General features: G+C 45.5%; 1 protein-coding gene across 4 annotated transcripts; it reads right to left on the bottom strand.

The window, feature by feature from the left end:
* Positions 1 to 532: 532 nt before the first annotated feature.
* Positions 533 to 23,649, bottom strand: FYB2 (FYN binding protein 2). Of its 4 annotated transcripts, XM_057409254.1 has the most exons (20): positions 23,577 to 23,649; positions 18,933 to 19,707; positions 17,908 to 18,102; positions 16,866 to 16,899; positions 14,088 to 14,176; positions 13,339 to 13,367; positions 12,072 to 12,103; positions 11,128 to 11,212; positions 10,628 to 10,781; positions 8,795 to 8,921; positions 8,652 to 8,695; positions 8,279 to 8,348; positions 6,248 to 6,331; positions 4,918 to 4,946; positions 4,133 to 4,193; positions 3,463 to 3,555; positions 1,753 to 1,837; positions 1,300 to 1,456; positions 1,105 to 1,138; positions 533 to 670 (listed from the first exon to the last, which is right to left on the bottom strand). In XM_057409254.1, the coding sequence occupies exons 1-20, from the start codon at positions 23,583 to 23,585 to the stop codon at positions 661 to 663; spliced, it is 2,196 nt and encodes a 731-aa protein (XP_057265237.1). In that variant the 5' UTR covers positions 23,586 to 23,649; the 3' UTR covers positions 533 to 660. The 4 variants fall into 4 exon arrangements, 3 of the variants coding, with proteins under 3 accessions (XP_057265237.1, XP_057265236.1, XP_057265235.1); XR_008972155.1 differs by having other exon boundaries at positions 1,105 to 1,456; XM_057409253.1 differs by lacking the exon at positions 533 to 670 and having other exon boundaries at positions 955 to 1,456; positions 8,652 to 8,692.
* Between the last annotated feature and the right edge of the window lie 937 nt (positions 23,650 to 24,586).

The following is a 24,586-nucleotide window of genomic DNA, read 5'->3' on the forward strand; positions in this document are numbered from 1 at the left end:
AGCCCCACAGCGGAGAAGAGCCCGAACACAGGGGCAACTGTTGGGTAACTGCCTGCTGCTGTGAGGCGGTGGGAGCCAGAAGTCAGCCTTTACATATCTGGGATGCCAAAGTTAGCTTACAAAAATAAAGTAAATTTGGACTGAATGCTTTATTTACTCTTTTTTCATGTTTTTTGGAGAGAAATGAGTCAAATTTTCCTCCATTCTGTATATTTAACACAGCACGAGTGGTGTGGTGCATACTTCTTGTCCCAGTACTTTTGTCAAGACCAAAGCCAGTTCAAATTTATATGGTTTGTTTGTTAAAGAGCAAATCTTTGGGGAATTCTTGCAATTCTAACACCTAAACCAGAGAGTAACAAGATGGAGCAGGTAAACTGCAAATGTAGGTATGTTACGGCTATTTCAGAGCGGACCAACAAGGTATTCCAAAAAGTGGGAACTACAGAACATAACTAATGTTGAAATAATCTGCGAAGACGTGCTCTAAATAACAGACAAAAAAGGAAAATCTCTTGTGCATTAAGCAGTGTAAAAGTGTAAAAAATAAAGCTTTATTTACACGTGCATCACCACTCCACAGGTGATCAATGTGGGGTCTCATGGACACAGGAAGCACAGAGAGACCTTCAGGGATGCTCCTGGGAGAGCAGCTCTCAGTTAGCAGTATCTGTCTCAAGAAAAAAGGCAGTTTCACAGCAGTGGGCACCTGGGCAATACAGGAGGTTCATTTGTACCAATTATGCATGAGCATGCAAGGAAATGATACTGCAGCAGGGAATTTAAGGGTGTGTTTTGGCAAGGCAATGCACACCAAGTGGCCCATGTTTGCAGCAGATGTGGATTAATATGGCATATCTGAAGGCAAGTCAAGAATCTCCAATTTAGAAAAGTCATGACTGGATGGGGTTTTTTTTAGCCGCAGTTGGACCCAGCAAACCAGCAGCCTAAAACTGGAAATACTTCTTTAATATTTAATACTGGCTGTTTACATTAACCTTCCCCTGCCTTCAGAAGTTTTAAGTACATTTCCCCAGCTCTCAGATATCTATACACAGGAAGGAGAAGAAAATATGCATCATAATAAATAAAATCTGAGTTTACCTGAAGTTCAAGTGCTCCACTAGAACATACCCGTCTGAGAAGGGGGGAAAGAGAAGTAAATTAGTAAACTCCTGAGCAAATAAAGTCACAGTGGCTAAGCACAAAGACTGTACTGTTGCTTGTGAAGCTTATTTGCCCCTCAAACCAGGACTGCAGTGACCACCCCTGCCAGAGGCTCACATCTTAAGAACTTACATCTGCCCTCCGAATTGCGGCAAATCACTGCATTGCCCTCTGCGACATCGATAACGTCCAGCTGTTCTCCAGCTGTGACCGGGAGATCAACTCTTCTCTGACTGGGGACCGAGCACTCAGCAGTGGCTGTGCTGATGACATTGATCTCCTTATCATACTGCAGAAAAGAAATACAACCACAAGTTACTATACACTCAGTCAATCTCCTTAAAGGCGGTGGGGAGGGATGGAGAAAAGACTTTCCAGGATGGGTTGTGAGGCTTTGGGGTTGAACGGGGAGAAAACCCCAGCAACATTCCTGAGGAAGATCCCAGATTAGAGGAGAAGGTGACCAGTCAGTGGGACATCTCTCCCAGCATAGCTAAGGACCAGCTTTCCACCATGCATCTTTTAAGTATGAGCTGTAGATGCTTTCCTCCTCTGACACTATTGGCTCTCTAAAAAGACACATACCATAAATGTTTCTCGAAAAGACTTCTCTTCTTTTCCCATCTTCTTGCTTTTTTCTGCACTGCTTTTCTTGACTTTGAAGATATTTCTGTATCAAGAGAAACACACACACACTACTCAGCTCCATCTAAATAACAACTGGCACACTGGGAAATGAAATCCAGAGCCCAACAACTCCAGCCGTGTCTGCAATGAACTCTTGGAAGAGCAAAGCACACCATTCACATTGCTGTTTTTCAGGAGAGGATGAACACACCACTCGGATCTGTTGGTGAGCAGAACTTGAGCCATTTTGTATCTCCATTTGGAATAACTGTTTGCTCTATAAGCAGTGTGGGAACAAACAAACTATCAAGTGTTTCAAATCAAACGTATTTTTATGGAAGACAACAATTCACTTTTCCCCCAGCAGTTTGTCTCCTTCTGGTTTTATTTATATCCAAACATAAATGGTCCCCCGATAACTCCCATCCTAAGTCATTTATGGAAGCAGGGTTTGATATAGCTCTCCAGATTTGTGTTGCGTTTTTAGTACATGGAGGAGAAAGTCACCCAAGCAGACATTTATATGGCATGGTAAAGTGAAAAACAAGCTCTTATAACCAGCTTAAAGGGAGCAATTGCCATTCATGCTAAGGCATTCCCTGGGCATGGACATGCCGCTCTTTCTGGTTTGTACATGAACTTCCAGCTATGACAGTCATTTTAAAACTAAGAGAAAAAAAGAAGCCCAATCAACCAAACAAAACCCACCAAGTTACAACAAATCAGCCCCCTTTGGCTAGCCTTCACGCACTTAAAATGAAGAGGAGGGGAAACAAGAGCTGAAATTAGGAACTTTTAGGGTGTGAAGAGATTTCTCCTTGGTAAGCTCAGCCTGCAGGTCCTGCCACCTTTAAGGAGTGGATGAAAATGCATTGACTTCCTGATAGCCTGCAAAATCATACACATGACTGTGCACAACAGAAGTGGTGTTTGTACCCCATGGAGGAGCTCTGTGGTAAGAACGTGGACAACAGATCTCTGATTTCCATTTGCTTGAAGTCCCAGGTATTGGGTCATGAAAAAGCTCATTGCAAATACCTATTTTTTCTGATTTAAAAGGGAAATGAAACCTCCTATTTCCATGCACATTTTTTTTCTCAGCACCGGTAAGAAAAGGTTGTATTTTTGCTTTTATGCACAAATGCTACAGCAACAGCCTATAAACAGCCATAAACCCAATTGGAAAAAGAAGACCCAAGAAATCACTACTTTAAAATAAGGGCAAGAGGAATACACAGGCAATTACTACGCTGTGTACAGGGCTTCTAAACACAGTGAGCTGCCAGAATAAGAATAGCTGATCATGGAGATCAAATACTTAACCAATGCACAATTAAAGAAGCAATGGGACAGAGCATGGCAGAAAAGCAAACGAATATACAGCAAATAACACCTTTTCATTTCAGCTAAGTGAGACACATGATAGGACTAAAGACCCCCAGGGTATCCCCCACTTGCAAACAGCTCAGATCATAGAGTTTGCTTTGCCCTCAAGATGCTGTCTGCAAAGTCTCTTGAAAGCTGGATTCAAAGGGAAAGAAAGGACCCTGAAGCAGCAGCAAACACAAAATGTCAGTGCAATCAGGGCCAACCCACTCCTGCAGACAACTCAAGGGACAGAGGTACAGAGTGAGACAACGTGGGAAAACACAGAACAGAAATCAAGACCTTTCCACATCGCCACTGCTTTTCCTTTGGTCCTTATCCTCTTTCGCCATCAGAAATTTTGGCATCCAGGGTTTGTATTTGTCATCCTTCTCTCTGGGAAAAGGGGAAAGAGCCACAGAGAAATTCCAGTTTTTTCCCAGCAGACCATGTCCCCCCTTCCCAAACCCATGTACCTACAAAGTCATGATTTTTCTCTCTGTCTCCCCCACCATGACCACCACAGAAACTCAAACACTTGCTGTGATTTATACCAGCACGCACTGCTGCCGCAATCATCTGGCAGCAAGACATCAAGACATGCTGTTCCTATTAAAAGTAATTTTTCTGACAAGGAACTTGCCAGGACGGGGCTGATTATGAGGTCTGGGAGCTGGAGTTTTCCTTCCTTAGCAAAACTACCTGAATTTTCACATGTTTCAGGGAGCAGCTCTCACTTTTTCACATCTCTGGCGCTGAGTAGGTAACACTGAAGAAACATTCTGTGGGATGCTATTTGCCAAATCAAACACACATGGAGAGGGCACCTGGAATTTCTCCAGAGGGCTGAGTCCCAACCAGCTTCATGACCCTCAGTGGCTTGCAGTACCACAGGCTCCCCAGGGCACAGGTCTGTGCCAAAAGGAACATCTTCTTGCCCAAGACCAGCCTCAGGAATGGACACCGTCCTCACCTTGGCTCTCTCTGCCCCACCTCGACATCATCATACACCATGTCCTCCTGGGAAACAGCCCCTGTCAACCAAAACGCAGCAAAGAAAGTTAATATTAAACGTCATCCTGAGCCAAGTACTCAAAGCCATGTATTGCAGAGGAAAACTGGGCTGCTGCTAGTTGCTCAAACCCAAAGGGACTAAAGCAAAGCAAAAGGAAGATCCCAAAACCTCAGGGCTCCGAAACTTATGCCAGAGCAAAACTCCAGTATAAGGCAGGATGCTTGGGTTTGTTAGTTGTCTCTATGGACAATTATCTAGATGGGTTTGGCCACCCAGATCCAATAGGAGCAGCAGCTTCACCCTGTAGTCAGCCCAGGCAGGGTTTCCATCCTGAGCAGTTTCTCAAGCTTGATTATTGGGACAGGTTTTGTGTCCACCCCCATTTACACAGGCATGAACTTGCCCCTCCACCAGGCAGCAATAAGTAGTTTTACAGGGAGCTGCTGGAGTGCCACTGGCTGCTAAATGCCACTGCATGGACCACTTCACACATTGCCTTCCTAAGTATATATGTATCTACAGGAGGAATGGTCCTCTTCAAGAAGAAAACACTCAAAAATGAGGAAAAAACCCCAGTCTCCAGTGAAGCACAAATCTCTATCAAGTCTTCAACATTAACACTGCCACATTACATGATTTTCAGAGAGGCACGATGCATTAAGGTTGATTTTCCATTGTGCAATGCATTTACCTCTTCAAACACAAGCACAAAGCCCCAAGAGTCAGATACATATGTTGCTTACCTAAATTTGGTACTGAAATGGAAAACAACCTGTGGATAGAAAGAGGCTTTTAGGAATGAGTCTGCACATCACCGTCACCCTAAAGTCATGAGCACCAGCTCTCTGCTGAAGATGTATTTGCTAGAAATACATCCTTTGCTGAGTAAGCAGCAACTCCATCCTTTGTGTTCATCAAGCAGGTTAGGAGACGTCTACGTTGCACCCAAAGAACAATCCAAATCAGCAAAAGGAACCTTCTCCTTCCCACCTCTGCACCCCTTTCCCACAGCTGGAGGGTTGATGGGCAGCTGGTAACTGTAGTCAGTAATAATTCACACCTTGTAGTCTGCCAATATCATGGGTTGCCCAGGAATTTAAATGTGACAGTAACTGTAGATAACTAAGATGCTTACTGGAGCTTTAAGGGTTCTTTGTGACATGAAACCTGGTGGCTCTTTCCTTGGAAATATATGCAGCAGTAATGCAGGAAGGAGCCACTGACATGGCAGAGCACCTTGTGTGAAAAGGATTTTAAGCAAAACAAACCTTCCTCATTTAAAAGAGGAAAGGATTAATCCAGAATTCCCAAAGAAATAAGAAAAAGTAGCATTTTCCTGGACTTCAGGCACTGTGCGTGAGATGAAGCACATACTGGCGGCAGTGAAGGATGGGTTCTGCAGGCAGCCACTCTGCACTGGAGGAAAAGGCAGTTTCCATGGAACCTTAACCAGGGTTTTGAATGTTAGGGTACCCAAAAGGGCACTACAGGAAGTTATACAATATCCTCTCTCCTTACTTTTTAGACTAAAGACTCAATAATAAACCTCTTCAGCAGATGCTGTTGCCAGCTTGACTATAAATGGAATAAGAGTAAGTGCTTGGAATAAGAAACCTCAACCCTTGAGAGCCACAACAGCAAGACTTTGCCTAATCCTGGCCCACAGATCCAGGCAGCAGGTAGCACATTTCTATGTTCCCTTGTGTATTTGCATCATGTTGAGGTATCAGAAAGGTACCAAAGGCAGCAGAAAGCCTGTGAAAGCTTGGACACTACTGTAGGGCCAGCACCTGTAGCTTCCTGATGCCAGAGACTTTGGAGAAGCTGCTCAGATGGACCACTGGCCAACAGAGAATCATGGAATCATAGATTGGTTAGGGTTGGAAGTGACCTTAAAGATCATCTAGTTCCATCTGCCATTGCAGCTTCTGTTGAGTAGATAGAAGCACTTTGGGCATAACTTTCCCAATAAAGCTGTATTTCTTACTCCTAGACCTCCTCCTCTCAAATTATTGCAAATATGAATGCTCAGGACTGGAGGGGGAAGGGGTTGCACAACCAGCATTTTCTTACTTTAAGTTTTCCTTGAACCTGGTATTCTTCAGCTTCAACTTTTCTATCTTAAACAAGTTTCCAAATCTCTTTTGTTTTTTTGTTCTGTCCAAAAGAGAAACAGATTTCAAATTAAAGAGGCACCAAATGCTGAAGTATGTGAGAGTTGCAATACTTGCTGCTCCAGAGATCTTGAAGCAGATAAAGGCAGGTCAGCAGACCTTACACCTTAGCTCAGCATTAGGTTTTAAACCTTAACAGCATCATACAGATGAATGATGGATTCAGTGGGATGGGCACCAACAAAGCAAAAGATGCTTAATTATGAAATCCAAGCTCAAACCTTTGCTTAGATTTAAACTTTGCAATTGAAGGTGTTCTCAGACCGAACTACAGAATGGTCCAGGTTTATTTGGAGTAAAAATTCCTGACAAAAGGGAGAAAAACTCCCCAGAAGCAGACAGTGACCATTAAAGGAGCACATCAGGACCATTTACCTGTCTCTGCCACCCTTCATCACACATTTCTGCTGTGTATGCTCTTGAGAGGGACCTTTCACTACATGTGCTTCTCTTTGTGGCTTACAGGGGGTTGCACAGCTACAACACAGCAACTTCCTAATGAAGTATCTGCGACCAACCCAGATCCTCACATGGGGGACATTACCCATGTGCAAGTACTATTCAAAATATTTGATCTGTATCAGCACCCTTAATCCTGCATGTGGCATCAATGGAAAGATTACAGAAAGACTGGTTGGGGGATTGAGACATTGACCTCTGAACCCTGCGAATTTGGTCCCAACCCTAGCTTTGTCATGACATTCCCTTGCAAGCTCAGCAAGACGCACTGCTCCTCTGTGAATTAGCAATGGAGTTTAATTTCTGCTACTGTTCAGCACCCATGTGCAGAAAGGTGTAGAAGAGGTGTGGGTACGCTTCCCGATAGGTGGAAGACATACAGGGCTGGTCCAGGAGCCAGATATGGATGCCAGCACACTACTTACTCCCTGTCCAGGGAAGCTCAGGCACCTCCAACACACAAAGCCATGGATAATTTGCAGAGAAATTACTTTGCCTTTTAATAACTGCCCAGTCACCTCCATGCTTTTAGGTTTCTCAACCCTTTTTGCCCTCTCTGACACACACAGGCTCTGCATCCACACAGAAATTAGACTTGAATCCAGATGCAAGCCAGTGCGAGCCTCACATCCGTAAGGGAAAAGCAGATGTACAGCAACACCTTATTATTCCTCCCACACCGCTCCTTAGAAGAGAGCCACCAGCTGCATTCGAAGCAATTGCGCGGCATCCCCAGCCCATATGCTGCTCTCAAAGGCAGTCTCTATTTCTTACAAAGGGATGCAGGAAATCTTTTACTGCAGGAGGGTAAGGAACCACACAAAGCTAATAAGTAAAAACACAATGAACTTCACATTTCACCTCTTAATCCATTTGGGAAGCTCAGGCAACCTATAAATCTGAGGCTGCAAAACTCATTGCTTTTATAACACACCCTGTGGAAGCAAGTATCTTGAGAAGCTGAATAAAAAAGAGCAGGTTGCAAGTTAGTTACCGCATGTCAGCCTGGGCTCCTTTCAGCTTTCCAACCTTCACTGAACTGAAATGTGAGCGTTTTGTCCCTTTTTATGGGGACAAGGTCCCCGTTTGTCCCTTGACACACAAAAAAGATGCCCTTTCTCGGCTACAGCTGAGCAAAACTTTTGATCAAGAGGCAGCCAGCAATACTGTCCTGTGTGTTTTATGCAAGGAGAGTTCTGTAAGGGAAGTGCTTCCAGTGGATGGGGAGTGCTACAAGTTCTAAGAAAAAGGCCTCACTGCTTAGGGATTTCATTCTGGTAACTATTTTTCACTCCCTATAAGTGTCAGCCAAAGGGGAAACAGGGAGGAATAGGAAGAAGAAACCCACCCATACAACAACTCTTCTGCAGTTGCATTAGGGAAAAAAAAGGCTTCCAGCCAGTAACTGGCATGTGAGATCTAGGAAGCATGGTCAGTATTTCAAAACACAGAGTAAGAAATTGCAACTTACTCCACTTTTGCTGGATTATCACTCCCAATCTCAACATCTTCATATGTTTCTTCATAGCTGTTTCCTGAAACTTAAAACCAAGGCATGCCATTATCAGAAACCACGTTCAGCAGCGATGAGGTGAGGCTCACTGGACAAATTGCACCCAGGCTGTAATATTTTACTCTTACAGATGCTTCAAGGTTGCTCAAATTAATTCCATGCAAGACACGGTTATTGCTCCCCACTGGTTTTAATGGGAATTTAGAGCAACCAGGCCAAAAGGAGACGCTGTAGATGTTGAAAGTTAAATGAAACTATCCACATCATCTCCCAGGGACCAGCCCAAATTAAAAGCAGCTCCTGTTTGAGCTTCTCCACGTGCTGCACTTACCGCTGGCTGAAGTGAATGGACGTGAGGCGTCTGACCCATGGCTGCTAGAAGACAGAAATATCACATAGGGATTTGCTACAGCATAGCTTTTAAAAGCCATCTCGTAGACACAGCTATTGCAAAGAGCCCAAGTCCATACTCACCGCCTATCTTGCATTTCTTCAACGTCATCATATATATCCTCTGGTGCCTGCAGAGACTGCCAAGTGCTTTGGTCCAATGCTGTTCTTTCTACCCCTGGCTCTGAAGCACCAACATACACATAACGCACTGGAAATGAGAAAGGAGCTTTGCTTTAGAGGCTTTTCTGAGGACCTTGTCACAGGGCAAGGACAGCTGTTGAGGGTAACAGTTGATAGCACGAGAAATAAGAGCGTACAGACATACTTTCTATTCCAGGAGTCCAGGAAAGTCTCTGCTCTGAGCCACTTTGAGATGGACAAGTGAAGAATTTTAAAAGATTTGAAGTTTTAAACATTTAACTTTAAAATATTTTGAAGTACTAAAATACTTTAATAAAAATTAAAATGCCCATCAATATTCTCAACTGTGGCAGCTCTGGCTCAAGTCCTCCTCACCAGAAGACATTCCAAGAGACTGTTTATGAATGTCCAGAGAAGTGATTTAAGGGAGGGCTTAGCATGGTTGGTGGAGATGCTAAGATCCAAATAACAGGCCTCTCCATTGGGAATACACCTATAAATCAATATCTCAGAAATGAAACAAGGAGGGAGAGTCTCCCAGAGATGTATTTCACCAAGAGCTGGAAGCAAGCATGAGAACTGCACTTCATGAGCTTAGAAAAAAGATTATTACTAGAGGACTTGGTTAGTGGAAATAGCAAATCCTTAAAACTGATTTAAGGGAGTTGAATGTACATGTAATACAGAAAGGCAGCCACACAAATAGAAGCAAATAGTGTTTGTAATGAACATGGGTGTTTGCAGTAGGTCTCACCAGAAACATGCACCACCACAGTATGGTGGAGTTAATGACCAAAGTTTCTGCAGAGCATTCAAACCCTATGAAGAAGAAAAGGATGGGGTGGGGAACCAAACAATTCCCTAATGAAGCAATGGCAGGAGGCTCAGCATGAGCACTTCTAAGGCAGATTCCCAACAGAAATTGCCTCCAGCTGTTCAAAAGTCAAGCAGATTTCATACAAAACCAGACACCAACCATAACAGAAAATTGCTATGAAGTGATTTAAAATAATAATAATAATAGTAATAATAAAACAACACCTGAGGACCACACCACCACCACCAGCCAGTCAATTTACACGTTCTCCTTCATACGCCTGGTCTGTCCACAGAGCCCAATAGAGCTACTTTTCCCTCTTTCATCTTTGAAATGCTGCCATACCATACTAATGGCTTGCAGAGCGGGAGTAAGCCCACGCACACTTAAACCTGAAGCTGCAAAATAGTATTGGCAAAGGAAACATGACTGAGTTTAATTGTGCAACTATAGTGCATATCAGAAGCTCCAGGTGCTACCTTAGAGCATTGCGAAAGAAGGAGCCCAAAGAAAAGGCTCACAGGAACTACTAAGAAGATGGACCAAGGAGCCATCATCCATCTTCATAAGGGACAGGGCGAGACTTCAGGCTCTCATCCTGCTCACGTGTGTTTCTATCACAAGCCTTAGCCAAACCCTTTTCTAAGACTCAATAAATTATGAGGAGCAGAGGAGATGGATTTCAGCTCTCTTGGATAAGGGCAATCTGCTAGAAAAACAAACACCTCGGTTTGAGTTACACAGATGGTTAACCAACTTAGGAAGCTATTTGCAAAGCCAAAATAAATGATTCAGACCAAAATACAAATGCACATGCAACCTTTTGCCCTGGTTTAACTAAATTGGTTCAAGAGTTGCATCCAAATTTAACATTATTTCCCATATGGAAGAGACATTTGGGCAACAGATGGGACTGAGGATTGAGGAAACACTCAAGAGCGCAATGAGATACTCACAGAGCTCTGCTCTGTCTTTTGCCAGCCCTTTTGGGGTAGGATGCTTTGCAGTCTGGGTACTGGTCACATCCTCCTTCACTTGCAGAGCCTTCATCCCGCTTTCACCATCTTCCTTCGTTCGGTTAGTGGGAGATACATATTCATTTCCACCTGTCTGAGATCAGACATTTGGTTTGGTCAATACAGTCTTTAGAAACAGCTTTCCAGTAGAAATGGGTATAACTTACATATGCATATCTGTAAGAATATAAGTTATCTTTGGACTTGAAACAGTTCCACACCTTTTTCCATCAGGAATTTCTGGTAGACACAGATGCTGTTTGGCAGCACTACCTTTTAGGTAGTCTTTTAGGCAGCAGCAGTTGAGCAAGCAAAAGAGAAGGCAGAAAAACCCAGGTGATTAAGGACCCACATTCCAACTGTTTTCCAAAGAAAGGGAGGATAAAAGGAGAAGAGATATCCCACAGTAGTTATTAAAAGTAATCTCAAGGATACAATACCTTGAAAATTTTCTTTGCTTCCTGCTCCTCTCTTTCAAAATTTGCTTTTCCCTCTTTTTCATCATCTATTGTAGCTCTTCCAGGACTGAAAGTTTGAGAAATGAGAGATATCTCAGAACATAGACACTTTAGTAAAGTCACGGACAAACTGATTGCTTTACACCTGTGCTCAAATAAGCAGCTCATTTTCCCTTTGAATGAGGTAGGTTACAAAAAGACTGTCTGTACCAAAAGTAAGGACAAATCCAAGTCTAAAGGTTGCTGGTTACCTGGAGTAATAGCAGTCACTTTTGGAAAAGAGACAAACTAAGATGATTGTTTCCTAATAGCAGGAATGGACAAGCTAGATCTATTTGCCAGTGGTGGTACCTGGCTCACGAGCTGTGCCTCTCACCGTACTATATTGTGGCTTAGGAAAGAAGATACAGCAACAGGAGGAAGAACTTGATAGCTTTCTTCCAGCATCACAACATTTCCCACTGAAGGGACCCTGTTTTATCACATGATTCTTCAATTCTCATTGAAAAAACAGCCTTCAGCCAGTGACAGTAATTATAAAGTGCAAGGAGTCTGAAACGTGACATTTATAGGGTGAAATTCAGTGTAGACCTTGACTTACTACACAGCTTTGGACCTGGAAGCAGGTGTCCCAGTTTGAGAGCCTCATACCTCATACCTTCTTATACTGAAAGAGTTCAGGTTTCAGTAGGAAAAGATAATGTATTTCCTTGTGTGCCAGAGGAGAGAAGAAAATCTCCCTTCCAGATATGATTTAGAATGAAAACAATCATGAATGCTGACACAGAAGAGCATCATTGTCTACATCGTCCTGGTCACAAAACGTATGATATTTCTTTGTATTTACTGAGAGTTACAGTATTCTAATCCTAACCTGAATTAGTTGTGGGTTTAGAAGAGGCTTGAGAGAAAGGAAAGGAAATTACCTGGATTTGGCAAAGAGAAAAGCCTTCTGTTTCTGAAATAAAGAAGAGGAAAGCCTTCAGTCACTGTGCTTTTCTCAACAGTCAAGCTTTTATACAAGGCTTCAGCTGTCATCCAGTATTTAAAGAAATATTTCTTTAGAAAGCCCAGAAGCATTTTGCATTTGGAATAGTCATCAAACAAGGATATTTCCTCCACTTCGCAGGACAGGAGATACACATATTGACAAGCTATGTAAGGATAATATAACAGTGCAAGCTACTGGTCAGAATGAAAGCAATTACAGGTTGGAGACCTTACAGAAGAGGAGGATTTTTTTATTAATTAAAGATTTTCCAACCTACCATAAAATAAGACTGCAGCCAAGCCAGAGAACCTCTCTGCAAGTCATGCATAGATAAGTGCATTTGGAAACCTGTGTTATTTCCTGGACAATGATTGCTTTGCAAGTCAGGGCTTGAAAGAGGAATTTGATGTTTCCCAAAGTGTAGTTTCCCCTCTTACCAGAGCCAGAACTGATACCCAGTACATGATCATCTCCTGACATGAGGTGACCTGTTCTCTTAGCCCAGCTACTCACTGTGAGCTCAGCCATGCAGCCAAGCAGGTCTTCTCTAGGACAACAGCTTTAGCAGTTCCTTCCCTGTGCAATGCACTATCCTGGCTTCATGGCAGGATGTCCGCACTGCCATGGTGAACAGCCACCCCTTTCGCAGCCAGAGTAAAACGAAGAGAGTCAAGTTGTAGTTTGCAGCAGAGATAGCCCCAAAACAGGGGATGGAAATCTGAACAGTCGCGCCCACAGCAGTTGCCCTCACTTCTGAGCCAAAACAGGGAGCGTGCTGCCATGACAAGGAACCTGGCACAATTTCTCTTTGATGCCTTCATAGAGGGTTTACCAGCACCAGCCCATCTTTGGCAGGAACCTCCAGAACAATTCAGTGGGTTTTTCCTCCAGGAATTCATGATCTTGATATCAGTGCTCGACACTTACTTGGTCTACCACCAATGTCCAGATGGTGTTACTGCTTCCTTACAACAGAAGTCAAGGGAACTTACTCTCGCCCCTGGTGTGTTTGGAAACCTCATTAGTCTTCGTGTCCCCTCTGCAGCTTCTTGTTTATTTTATGAGAGTCTTCACAGACAACACACACAAATACTCAGCAGGCAATAAATGCCGCTATTAAAAGGTTTTAGGACAGGAAAACATGGTGTGTATGGCACTGTCAAGACTGAGAGATCAAAACTGGCTGTGATGAGAATTCTTACCTTGTGTTCTTGAGGTTCTGCCTTAGGTACTAGAAAAGAAATTTGTGAATATGTATTACTTTTTAGACCATGTTAAAGTCACCACACTTTCAGTTGCAAAACCCAACTTCAGCTTGCACACTCAGCATCCAGGCACACGTGCACTATGGCATGCTCACCACGTCCTACAGGCCAGCATCCTTCAATGTGTTATTTAGCACTGGCTTACATGCACAGGACTGTAGCACTGAGCTTGACTTGCCACAGGTTTCATAGTCCAAGGGGCAAACCCAAGAAGGATGTAGCAAGTACCCCCAAGGAAGTTGCTTGGCTCCTGATCCCGTGGGAGAGAAAACCAATGCACATGGCAGAAACAAACCTCCCCCAAAAAGTAGAAGTAGAGCAGTGGCAACTCTGATTGATAGAGAAAATTATACTGGGAAGAAGTACTGCTCTGTCTCTGTACCCGTTCCCAAGAAGATGCTGAGGTTTGCCTCACTGTCTTCTTTTGTTTCTCTTCTACATCCGTAGCACCTCCTGACTTTTCCCCACTGCAGCTTTACTGCAGCATTTCACCACCAAAATGCTAACGTCTGTGCCCCAATGTCCTCACACATAGCCAGTGCAAAGAGAGACAGTACAGGCAGTCATATTTGGTCACCTGGACCGGTGTGCATCTGCTTTTCTCAACTGTGTTATTTCCTTTCTCAAAGGCTCTATCCCAGATAGCACATAATTCACCTAGGAATGAATCATGCTTTTCAAAGTACCTTCAATGACACACAAGGTTGTGGTGTCCCCAGACTGATTCAGGTACATTGGCGTTTCTTCATAATTATGCTGCTCTTCAAGTTGAGCACTGAGAAGATGAAAGAAAAGAGAAAAGAGACTTTTTTTTTTCTGGCCCTTTTAGAAGTTTGGGGGAAAAAAAATCATCTTAACAACAAGGAATTCAAGTGTTTTGATACTGAGCCTACAAGAAAGCAAAGTGAAATCGGGAATTCCTCGGAGGAAGACCTGTGCCACTGCTTTTCCTTTGGGAGGCCAGGTTGTGCTTACAGGACTCAAAGCACATCAGGGCACTTCATACTGCGATTATGGTCTTCTGCCTACAGCAATCCCTCAAAAGTAGAAAGAGAACAATAAAAATCCAAGGAAATCAAAGTGTAGCATTTTTCAAGCCTACTGCAGCTACTTTAAAATGAAAACCAACCCAGTTGCACTGTTTGGCATGCTATTTCTCAATTAAGGAAACAGGAAGGGGAAAGCAGAGGTATCAGAGGGTAGGTTTAAACATCCTGCTCCCAAGTTCAACAAGCTACATGCTCCATGCTGACACAGCATGTGGGATATACCAGCCGCATCTCAGCCCCAGCACCACAAAGCCTCAAGTATTGAACTTCCCAACCCAGTCTCCACCTCCTCATTCTCCTTTTTCCTTTCTTTCTCTGGAAATTTAAATTAGCATCATTTGGGAATAGGTGCAGGGAGAAATCCAAGCCTTCCCACATTACCCAGGCAAATCCCAGAGGCTTCTTCCCCTGTGCCCCCTGCAGCAGAGGTTTAGGCACCTCAGGAGCGTACTAAGAATTGGCAAATGCACATAATACAGCTTGTAACACATGCAGAGGACAGGGTAGGGTGGTGAAAGAGTACCAAGAAAAGCTATAGTGAGAAGTTCCATCTTTTAACAGTAAGTCTATTATAAACCTCAGGGAGGGTTTGGTTTTCCTTGAATCACCCTAAACTATCACAATTCATCTTCAGCAGAGTAAGGACTAAGTAGTTGTTGCAAAACAGAACATGAGGAACAAGAAACTCAAATTGCATGTTAAAGTAAAGTAATCAGAGTAAGAAAGGGCACCTAAAGTCAGTCAGAAGCTTGTGCTAATACCAAAGGCTGCCCTAGTCCCTGTTCTGAAGCCCCTAGGACTGGGGGCAGTGCCTCCAGCTTGCTGGTCCCACAGCTGTTCTGGACATGTCTCCCACTGAAGGGGACACACATATACATACAGGTATTTTGTCCCTGGTACCATCACTTGAGGAAATGGAGGCCAGGAAAACCCCTGACCTTTCACTTCCCCAGCCCAACCCCCGGATAAAACAGCATCCTGGGAGTTTGGCTGGACTCCAGACAGCCCTTTATATACACCACGGTGCTACACCAGACCTGAAATACAACTGGGTTGATGGATCCCTGACTAGCACCAGTGAAAGCAGAGTGTTTATCCCCAAACAAGGAATCAGAGCTCCAGATTGGTTGGCCCAAGCAACTGTGTCAGGGTCTCTAAGAGACCAGACTTTATTACAGGTGAGCCGTAGAGGAGGGGAATTTCTGCCTTTCCAACCCCATGATCAATGCTGGAATTCATTGAATTCATTTCCCCAGTTACACCTGATTAATATTTAACAAGTGACCTATTGTCAAGACCATATCAGAAATACTAGCGTAAGACAGCTAATCTTGCTGCAATCTATTGCTAAGACAGCTTCCTTGTGGTGCATGACAGCTTTGGAGCTGGTTATTTTTTGACCACTTTTCTTCCGACAAGCACAGGTTAAAAGTTAAACGAAACACCAGCCAACACTGGCAGGAACACCTCATGATGTGAAAAGCACAACTTGCTATGTCAATAACTGCAAGAGTTCATTGTTTGGGAACAGAAAGTATTTTAAGTATTCGGCTCTTTTTGCCTTGGATAAGCCATTCTGTTTCCCTTTTTTCACAGCTGTATATTCAGGCAGATAAGACAAAACACATATATGACTATTTTCCGACACTTCAGCTGTTCTTGTGGCAAAGAACCAGCACCACTAACAACCACTCATGACAACTCAGAGACACAGCAGGAAAAATCCCCTTGTATACAAAAGCAATGGTGTCTGTGAGATTTTGAGCCATTTTGGACACTTATGGTATCAGAAGCTGCACCGGTCGGCTTGTGACCTCTGTTGACTTTGGACCACCACTCCCTAAAAACCTCATTTCAGCATGTGGAGACAGATGAAGCCCTGGCGATGGGGAGGGGGGGGCAAAGGCTCCTGTACTCTGGCGTTCTGGCTGCACAAACATAGAGTCACAGAATACTTAGAGTTGGAAAGGACCTTAAGGTATCTATGCAGGAGGGCAAGCTCTTCTGCTGCTGGCAACAACAAACCCCTAACACCAGCTGGTTACCCCAGGGCTTTGTTTCACAACAGTTCTCAAAAGCATCTCTTTTATAAAAACACCACTTGAGTACATGGAAAACAGGAAGCAAAAAACACGGGCGCTGAGTGATCTCTGCAGCCAAAGCACTGGCAGTGTTTTCCCTCTGGCCGGCTGAACCAGACCTAATGACACACAGGTAGGATTCTCCACACTGCTCAAAGAACCCAGAGGAGAAAACAGGGATGAAGCTTTCTACTTTAGGAGAAGGTCATCCCAGCAAGTTGCTGCCTTTGGGAGTGGGATGTTCCCTTTCAGACTACATAGGGATCATTCAGCATCATGGGATGGAGATGCCTTCATCACTTATGAGCCACACGTTGCCTCACTACACACTCACCTTTCCGGGGTCAAGTAATCCTCTTCGTCAGCAGCTGCACACAAACACACAGAGGATTAGTATTTGAAGGCAAGACCACTGTCTGCGCACACAAAGAAAGGTGTGAAATAAGATTGCCAGCAGAAACTGGGGATGTGGCTATGTTAACACAACATTATTTCATGTTTCCAGGCAACAACCTCAGGCTTTCTAGAGTTCTATAATTGAGCAATATTGAGAGGGCACGGAGATGATAACATCTAAATGTAAATAGTTCCTTCCACCAAATTAATATGTTTAGAAGCATTAATATAGTTAGAAGCAATGAGGTTAGAAAACAGCTTCAGTGAAAACCTCTCTTTCCCTCTTATTCTTATCAAGGCCAGGGCAGAACAATAAGCACTGGCACAGTAAAGCCAAAGAGAGTTTAGCAGAGCCCTTCTTAGAAAAGCAGCCTAAAGATCTGGCTATAATTAAGTCTGTATCTATAAAGAAACACCATTTAGCTGCTTAATAAGTGGTCCAGAATATTCTATTATGCAACATCAATAGGGTTTTATTATGGGAAACTGAACTTTTGCGATTCTTGATGTTGGAACATTTAACAACATTGCATTCTGTTGTGTTTAAAACAGAAGGGGGGGATTAGCAGACCAGTTTCTACCGATTTTATTGTGCCTTCCCACAGTTGTGTGCTTCAGAGTCAAGGCATTTCCCATTGAAGAGGAGTGATAAAGATCAGCTTGCCTCAGAGGCAGCTGCTGCTGCTTTACAGCCAGCTGTAAACCACTCACAACACGCTGCAGCTGGGAGGAAGGCTGGTTTCTGCATGGGGGATAACGGCCAACCTGGAAAACCAGATCCCTTTTCCAGATTAAGAGCAAAAATCAGCCTCGCTGAAGCTGCCGAGCACTTCTTGATGTTTGAGAAAGACGTTAGAAACAAGTAACAACATCTTATGTCTGTGCACTTGGAATCGTGGCCGTATGGATGTCAATAAACTGCAGATTATGATTCCTTTTGTACAGAAGAGGTCTGGGGAGAAAGACTAGAAATCTCTTACTTGTTTCATTTCCTCTGTGGACCAAAGGCACGGCGCTTCGGAAAGCACTGAGGTCAAACCCTGGGGGTCTTGCAGGCTTCGCAGGGGCAGGACCAAGGGATTCAGCTGAAGGGAGAGGTTTAACTCTTGGCCACTCACTCTGTGGGGTGTGAGACCGTTTTCCTGCTCTGGCCTGGCAGAACGCGGGCTCGGATTCTGCTCCAGAGAAGCACAAGGACAGGCAGCAATTAGCCCTCATTTGAACAAAAATCCATAGAGGATCATTAGTTATTATACTGACATTTCTACCCAGCTCTATTTCCTCCCAGTTTCGGTGTCCCCATCACACAGCAAGGTTCCAACCATGTTACCAGGATGGAAAAGTAAATGGCAATGTCCATTTTTACAGTTAACCATGTTGGGGCCTCAGCTCTCGACAGCTACCTTCCTCTGGATTATAAAATACTCGCCTCGTTTTCTGTACCGATAACAGTTTAATCTGCCAGGATTTAGTGGCATAGCTGTTTTCAATACACAGCCCAAGAGAGGTAGCTTTCCAGGGTAAACAAAGGCTTAATCTTTTCAGTGCCTCGTCACTTGGTGCGACGTTAGCAAGGGGAACTTCACGGCATTTGAGTTTCCTAGCACCCGTTTCTGTATGAAATATCGCAAGGAGAATATGCCCTCCGAGCTCAAACATGACCTTTTGCAAAGCTGGGAGGGTTGCAGAGGGGGGATATCAGGTTTAAGCCATTTTAATTCAAACTGAAGTGTCTTTGCAGAAAAGCCAAGCCTTTATATGTCTGTGTGCAAACCGAATAGCGGGGTGTAGCCACATTTACCTTGTGATTGTGAAAGGCCAAAGCAGACCAAAACCAAAGATACTCCCCTGTCCTCACTCTTCATCCTACTCTCAAAATGTGGACAATGTCTTTAACTGTATATATCATAGAAGGATAGAATGGTTTGGGTTGGAAGGGACCTGAAAAGTCATCTAGTTTCAAACCCCTGCCATGGGCTGGGACACGGAGTATAGCTTACTATACCTTTCTGGTGCTGAGGCTGCTCTCTCGATGCACGATAACCCTGCTGGCAGAATGCAGTTGCCACTGCAGTCTCAGTATCTGCTTCTTCAGAGGTCCTGTGTTTCCTGGGAGCCTGAGGAACAGCCTGCCCACTGCTGAGCAGAGCATCCTTCTTCTTCTGGGCCAGCAAGTCCAGCACTGGCTTGCTTCGAGAAGGTCTTATCCTACTACTGCTTGTCTCAGCAGGAGCATGTGTTGCCCTCTGCTCCGGGTGAGGGTGCACATACAAGTTCGACGTCCGTTGGGTTGGGAGCATTGCATTTGCTTTCTCATTGTGGGATAAGGTGTTTTCCCAAATCTGTAGGGCATGGTGGAAAGAGTTTGGGAACGAAGGGCTCTCTGGAGCTGTTTTGGCTGATCCTTGCTGGTCAGTGCAACAGGATGGCAGAGGCTTCCCTGGACCATTCTTGGGAGAACTCAGCCCTTTCTCTGTGATGTTGCCTTTATGCTCCTCATTGCGCCCTGCTGGCTTCATGTAACCCAGCTTGGCTCGAGGCCATACCAAGGGGTTGCTTTGGGTGAGCGCAGAGGGTAGGGAGGCAGCTTCATCCTTAGGGTATAGTATTACCTCTTTGCTCTTACTCCGGGGCAGAGGGCTGGGCACAGCGTTCCCTGCAGAGCCCGGCTTGGGTGCAACCTCAGGGGGAGGCTTCTTGCGTGGCTGCACCAGCTTGGGGGCCACGTTGGAGTCACTCTGAAATTTTGCTCGGAGGGCTCTGAAATCGCTCACACCTTCCTGGGTGGGGGGAGAGAGGAGAGCACAAAACATCTGCTTTCGGAGGTGCAACGGGCAATTTATATGATCATGGTTGGAGCATTGTGTGCAGTTCTGGTGTCCTCAACATAAAAAAGGACATGGAACTGTTGGAACAAGTCCAGAGGAGGCCATGAGGATGATCAGGGGACTGGAGCACCTCCTGTATGAAGACAGGCTGAGGAGTTGGGGCTGTTCAGCCTGGAGAAGGCTGCGTGGAGACCTCATAGCAGCCTTCCAGTATCTGAAGGGGGCCTACAGGGATGCTGGGGAGGGACTCTTCATTAGGGACTGTAGTGACAGGACAAGGGGTAATGGGTTCAGACTTAAACAGGGGAAGTTTAGATTGGATATAAGGAAGAAGTTCTTTCCTGTTAGGGTGGTGAGGCACTGGAATGGGTTGCCCAGGGAAGTTGTGAATGCTCCATCCCTGGCAGTGTTCAAGGCCAGGTTGGACAGAGCCTTGGCTGACATGGTTTAGTGTGAGGTGTCCCTGCCCATGTCAGGGGGGGTTGGAACTTGATGATCTTAAGGTCCTTTCCAACCCAAACCATTCTATGATTCTAACATCATTTCAGAGGGAAAGAGGTCACAGACTCCACCCTGGTCACCAAGGATGTGTCAAGCATATAGTGAGAAACTAAAAGCAGGAGAGGAGAATTAGCTCATTCAAAGGATGCTCCAAACACTCCCAAATCACTTCTGTAAAGACAACAGAGCTGAGACAGGGGGAAACACAGGAGCAGAGCATGGAAACCCAGCCAAGCAGAGCCAGTGGGACCAGGTGGAAACAGTTTCTGCCCCCTCAGTATCACCCAGTGTTGGAGAATCTCCCTCCGGAGGACTCGGCAAACACAAAAATAAACGTTAGGTCTTCCTGGCAGAGGCTCTGTGCTACCACTTATGCACTTGCTGGGTAGGAAATCTGCTCCTTGTTTTCAGTACACAAGCACAAGCCAGGGGAGAGGCCAGTGGAGATCCCCAGTCCATCCCCTGCTTCCCTTAGAAAGCTCCACCACAGGAAATGAAGTACAAACATCCTCCTTGGCAGGTTCTAAATGATCCCTGGGGCACAATCCTCCTCTGCTGTGCTAGTTTAGCTCAGACCCCTAGAACCTTTTGGAGGTCTCTCCTCTTGCTGTTATTCCCTCTCACTCCCAGGAAGCAAAGGACATACAACCCAAACATGTGCCACACAAGGACGACAAGAGCATCTCTCAGTTCAGGTGATGAATACTCAATGCAGGCTGAGATACTCAATTCCTCTCCAACACAGTTACCAGACCCCATATGATTTTGAACAAAGAGAGCTAATAGGTGACAACACAGTTTAAAAGGGCACTTAACATTTTGTTTCAGGCCTTTGTCCCCAGGTATCTCCCTGTCCCATGCTGGAGAAAGGGGACCACAATGTTTACCTGCAACATCCAGGCTTCGATTCAACCCTGGCCTGAACTACAGAGAAAATATGAAGAGAAATTTATGAGCTACTTAAGTCCTTGAACTGCTCTATAACATTTTATATGCCGTGATTACATTAGGTGCACTACTCTGGCAGTTTGGTTCAGTGCGGAGAACTGAAAGGCTTCACGAGAACCCGTCTAATGAGGAAATTGGAAAAAATTATCTAGGACAGAACTTCGTTATTCTGAAAAAAGCCCCAGCCTTAAGTGTTAAGGCAGAGCAGATGAATAGCGCACTGAGGGTTTATTGCATTTAATTGCACAATTTATTAAACACTGACAATTTCTCTTGAATAACCCCTTTCAGTGGCTTTATTACTTTCACAGGGTAGTGCATGATGTAAAGAACCAACCCTTGGGGGAGAGGGTTGAATTGCTCCAATTATATTTCATATTAGTGGTCAGCAGCATGATGCTGGGTAAGCTGCCCAGACAGCCTAATCTAGCGGCGAGCCGGTGGGAATGGGAGTTTTCAGAAGCACACGGAGGATCAATCAGATTTGGGAGGAAAAAAATAATCCCCCATGTACCCGATCCCTCCAGGATTGCCAGACAGGAAATAAAGCAGCGAGGTGCCCTAATGCAATCGCACCGAGCTTGCACACGTGCTGCAGCTACAGTTGAAGGGTTCAGTGCTGTTTACCTCTCCATAGTGATTTTCTTTACTGTAATGCATAGCTCCTCATCAGTGTCCTCAGAGAGGAGAAAAACAGACCTGCATGTCTCACTGTGCCACAGATGAGGAGGACTCATGCAAAACAGGGGTTTCAGCCTGGCAGTGCTGTGACAGAAACAGCCGTGGCAGTCGCTAGCTTGGCATTACCTTTAATTAAAGCGGGATGGATACAAGCCTCCTGTTCTCCCCCTTCCCTCAAGTTGCTATTCCTCTTGCCTTGAAATGGCAGCTTCAAATGATTTGCCTAATTAACTGGAAGATTATCCGTGCTTAACGCACTCTCCGTGCCCTTCACTACAATATAGCTTCCCCCAGTTTGCCGCATGCTGGGGTATTCACGCTGACAGCATGCACAGACCCAGCACAGGAGGGACACGTACGGTCCCCGGCCAAGCACAATGAACTGCCTGGGAGGATGGGGTTTAATTGCACCCCACGGCCACCTCCTGCACACCCACACCCAGCCTGATGCTCTCTCCCTCTCCACAAAGCTCCTGCTACTGCTTCCAGGCACTGGGTTGAGCTTAGTGTGACCCTCTGAGGTGCAATGAGTTCTCCTGGTCTCTGCAGGGATAGTTTTCCATCAAAGCCAGGACCATTTCAAACCTCAGACCCACCCAAGCAACTCTTCAGCTTGACCCACGCACTTCAAGCTAACACAGGGAGATGTTCAGCCTAAACATGGTGCCAAGCAGGTCGCATGTAGATAGGACACATGTGAAGTCCAGGGAGGGTTCAGCACAGCAGGGAGACAATTAGACCAGTTGACAAGTGAGGAGAATGCACTAATACATTTAAAGGACTGCCAAAAGCTCACAATGTGCATTACAGCTACATCTGGCCAAATAATTCGCTGTGAATAATAACACATTTGGCAAAAGCCCATGCAAGATGAGAGAGGGAGAGAATAAAAAGGAAACAAACTTCCACTGGCCGGAAAGCTGTGAGCATCACAGAGTCAGGGGACAGCTAAACTCTCCATATTTTCTCCCTATAAATAAAATAGCTCTTCTAACATTAATATCATTCTAGGAAGCAGAATAAAGCTCATCTTAAGCCTATGATAAGCATACCTTTTAGAAAGAGCAGCAGCTGGAGGTCTGTGCTGTTATTAAGGACTAACTAAAAGGAATTTATATTCTCATTAGTTCTCTGCAATTGCTTGCCTACAATGAAATCAACACCGGAAGAAAAACCCAGTTCAAGACGTGGCATGCAGGACAGCCAAGAGGAAGCACTGCATGTTCCCCTCCTGATTTTTTTCTGGCTTAATCCCTTCTTTATCTTGATTTCCAAGGGAGGTCCTGTGGGTAAATGTTTAATCAGCACTGCCCACAGCAGGGCGGCTGGAGCTGGGCCCAGGACCCCGAGCACACTGACGAGAGCACAGCACAGATACCATCTTCTCATAAACCAGAGGAAAACATCAAATCCACCTCTACTTTTTGTTAAATTAAAAGACAGAAACCGCAGTTGATCTCAGAGCAAGGGGGGGGGGAGAAGACAGGCAGTGGGAGCCCCTGCTTTGGGGCAGGAAAGCTGCTGGTTTGTGGTCCCCATGCAGCGCAGAAGCAGCAGTGAGAGCACACACCTAAAGTCCCGGCTTAAACTGCACTTGGTGGAGAGAACAGCCCCAAGCTACAAAGCACCAGCACCCGGTCCGGGGGAGAGGATGCAGTGAGGGTGAAGGGCAGCGGCGCCCCTGCAGTTACCGCATCCATCCCTGCGCTGCAGGAGCCTGGCAGCCGCTATCGGTGCCCGTATCCCGGCTCCCGTCGCCGCTCCCAGCGCCGCGTCCGTCCCCGCCGCCGCCGCCGCACTGGGCAAGGCGGGGCAAGCCCGATAACACACCTGGGCCAGGGCCGGGTCTGCCCCCGGGGCGGGGAGAGCTGCCCGCCCGCGCTGATCTCCGGATCCCTGAGCCAACAGCGGGCAGGCTTTGGGATGGGATCAGAAAGGGGAGAACCGGGCTTGGTTTGATGCTGAGGGGGGGAGAACGGTTCTTGCCCTCATCATGTTAGGCAGCCAACAGCATCCTGGCTTGTATCAGCAGCAGTGTGGCCAGCAGGACTGGGGAAGTAATAATCCACCTGTACTGGGCACTTGTGAGGATGTATCTTGAATAGTGGGTTAGGTTTTGTGTCCCTCATTACAAGAGGGATACTGAGGTACTGGATTGGGTTGAGAGAATGGCAGTGAAGCTGGTGAAGGGCCTGGAGAACAAGTGTAATGAGGAGTTTGAGGGAACCGGGGTGGGGGGGTTAGTCTGGAGAAGAGAAGGCTCTGGGGGACCTCATCACTCTCTACAACTGCCTGACAGGAGGATGGAGCCAGGAGGTGCATAGTCCCTTCTTCCAAGTAACAAGCAATAGGACAAGAGGAAACAGCCTCAAGCTGCACTAGGGAAGGTTCAGACTGGAGATTAAGACAATATCTTCACCAAGAGGGTGCCCAGGCATTGAAACAGGCTGCCCAGGGCAGTGCTGGAGTCACCGTCCCTGGAAGTGTCCAAAAACTGTGTAGATGAGGCCCTCAGTGATGTGGTTTAGTGGTGGCCTTGGCAGTCCTAGGGTATGAGTTGGACTTGATGATCCTAAAGGTGTTTTCCAACCTAGTTGATTCTACAATTCTGTGATCATGGGTGGCCATGTCTGTGGCAGTTCTCAGGTCCCCTCTCACACCTGGGGCAAGCACAGCTCACACCCACCCCACTGCATCAGCC

This window comes from Pezoporus wallicus, unplaced genomic scaffold (assembly GCF_028554395.1).
Source record: "Pezoporus wallicus isolate ANWC-B61680 ecotype Strahan unplaced genomic scaffold, APGP_CSIRO_Pwel_v1 contig_8108, whole genome shotgun sequence".
In the NCBI taxonomy this organism is placed as follows: Eukaryota; Metazoa; Chordata; class Aves; order Psittaciformes; family Psittacidae; genus Pezoporus; species Pezoporus wallicus.

Coding starts and splice junctions, on each gene's coding strand:
- FYB2 (XM_057409252.1), bottom strand. Junction 11,213..12,071: donor TTTCTCTTTGCCAAATCCAG/GTAATTTCCTTT, acceptor TCAAACTTTCAG/TCCTGGAAGAGCTACAATAG. Junction 4,194..4,917: donor CATTTCAGTACCAAATTTAG/GTAAGCAACATA, acceptor TTTGGTTGACAG/GGGCTGTTTCCCAGGAGGAC.